Source organism: Arachis ipaensis, chromosome B06 (genome assembly GCF_000816755.2).
Source record: "Arachis ipaensis cultivar K30076 chromosome B06, Araip1.1, whole genome shotgun sequence".
Classification (NCBI taxonomy): domain Eukaryota; kingdom Viridiplantae; phylum Streptophyta; class Magnoliopsida; order Fabales; family Fabaceae; genus Arachis; species Arachis ipaensis.
Genome location: NC_029790.2, coordinates 1,385,067 through 1,387,120, shown reverse-complemented (window position 1 = coordinate 1,387,120; position 2,054 = coordinate 1,385,067). Strand labels below are relative to the sequence as shown.

The following is a 2,054-nucleotide window of genomic DNA, read 5'->3' as shown; positions in this document are numbered from 1 at the left end:
TACATAGCATGACCAATTTTCTACCCATTACAATGCAAAATCAAGTCCTAATCACATCAGCTGTGGAATTGGTTACATCAATCGAGGAACAACATCACAGCCATATTCTGGCAATTAGCCAGCCGTATAAAAGTATAAATAAAATAAAGAGAAAATGATAAATAAGTCCCTAACTTTTTGTTCTGTGGATATTTTCGTCTTTGACTATTGAAAAATACTTTTAATTCCCTCACCTTCACAAAACTTGGACGGATCAGTCCCTCCATCCAAATACTTCCGTCAGGAACTGATCCGTCCAAATGCCTTCGTCAAGGACTGATCCGTCCAAGTTTTGTGAAGGTTAGGAACTTAAAAGTATTTTTCAATGGTGAGATACAAAAATATCTGCAGAACAAAAGATCAGGGATCTATTTGTCCTTTTCTCTAAAATAAAATAATTACACTCTGAAATTTGGACTCAAAACACACAAGTAGAAGAACCCTTCAATTTTTACCCAAGAAAATTTACACCGTTCATAAAACAAGCCACTATACACCGTTCTTTTTTTGGTTTTTTCTACTAACTATGAAGAATGCATGAACCCATTACAACCAATTTTGCTCCAATAAAAAAATGTGCATTGTAAGGAAAAACAAAAAAACAAAACAAGAAGAAAATCAAAATCATATTCCAAGCAAGGATGATTCAGCTAAATTACATTGTAGCCTGTGGTGGTTGTGGTTGTTCTCTTAGTTGGGCTTCCAACAAACGAAAGCAAGCCTCCACCGTCGTAGCCGTCGGTTTCATCAACATACAAATCCTCGGTGCTCCTGAACGCCGCGTGCAACACAACCACCGCAACCCCAACCAGTACGGACACAAGCACGTTCAGCCACACCCCTGTGAGTGACACCGCCACCACGGTAACCACCGCGAGCACCGCCGCCAACGCCCTATCGTCGATCACGCGGCCAAAAAGCTCCACCGGCCTGTCCCTGAAGAAGTAGAGGAAGAACCACGCGGCGAGGGCCACGAGGAACACGATTATGGAGAAAGGGTGCCATAGGAGGCTGAGGAAGAGGATGAAGAGAATGATCATGGCGTAGTTGAGGCGGAAGTGGTCGACGTTGCGCTTCACGCGCAGTGTGGCCTCGCCCACGGAAATGGGGCGCGTGAAGGAGTAGAGCGCGAACACCTCCTCCCATGGGCGGCGCGTGGGGAAGGTACGTCGCGGTGAGGTCGCGGCGCGTGAGACGAAATAAGGAGCGGCGGAGTTGGATGAAGATGGCGATGGAAGTGAGGTGTAATTGGGTGCTGCGGAAGACATCACATCAGAGACTCGGAAACTTTGAAGGGGAATTAGAACGAAATTGATGAGTTGCGGATCCGATTGTTGAACCCTAAAGCGGCAATTTTGGAGTTGTAGTTGAACAAGAGTGAAAACTGAAATGGTGAAACGGTGTCGTTTTATGTGTTTTGGTGTGAAGAGTCTTCTCTGTATGATTAAGGGGTGCCAGCGAGTGCATGGGGATCCTGTACACCACCCAAGGTTTTGCTGGGTCCCACTTTCAAGCAAACCTCACAAGTCACAAGTGTCCACCTCGTTTTTTATTTTTGCATCGTTTGCAACTTTACATAATTGCGTCTATAATTTTTTCTTTTTTCTTTTTAGAATTAATTATATGAATTCGTCATCAATCTTTTACGAGAGGATATCTTGTGTTGAAGACTTCCAAGTTCCAAGTGGTTGACCAGGGTGGCAAAGTTAGTTGGGTTTGGATTCACATTTTCCTTACCGACATGAGGATAATAAAATATATGATTATTAGTAGAAGATTCTTTTAGGGGAAAATAACGGAGTGCATTTTCGGTATCTCAGATTTTGTTCACCAATATTATATTGTGTTAGATACACAACGAGGATATCAAGTGCTGAGGATGAACACTGCATCTGCATGCTATTTTTTTTTTTTTTTAAATTAGGAGTGAGATTTAAACCATAATCTCTAAGTGAGTATAAAAAAATTATGTCATTTGAATTATAATTCGTTCTACATACTAAATAAAGCTTATT

At 42.0% G+C, this 2,054-nt stretch overlaps 1 protein-coding gene across 1 annotated transcript; it reads right to left on the bottom strand.

Moving 5' to 3' along the window:
• LOC107645247 (PRA1 family protein F3) lies at positions 658-1,811 on the bottom strand. Its single transcript, XM_016349234.2, has one exon. The coding sequence runs from the start codon at positions 1,305-1,307 to the stop codon at positions 690-692; it is 618 nt and encodes a 205-aa protein (XP_016204720.1). The 5' UTR covers positions 1,308-1,811; the 3' UTR covers positions 658-689.

What these genes read in the sequence shown, in the direction of transcription:
- LOC107645247 (XM_016349234.2), bottom strand. Translation starts at nt 1,307, where the DNA reads ATGTCTTCCGCAGCACCCAATTACACCTCACTTCCATCGCCATCTTCA.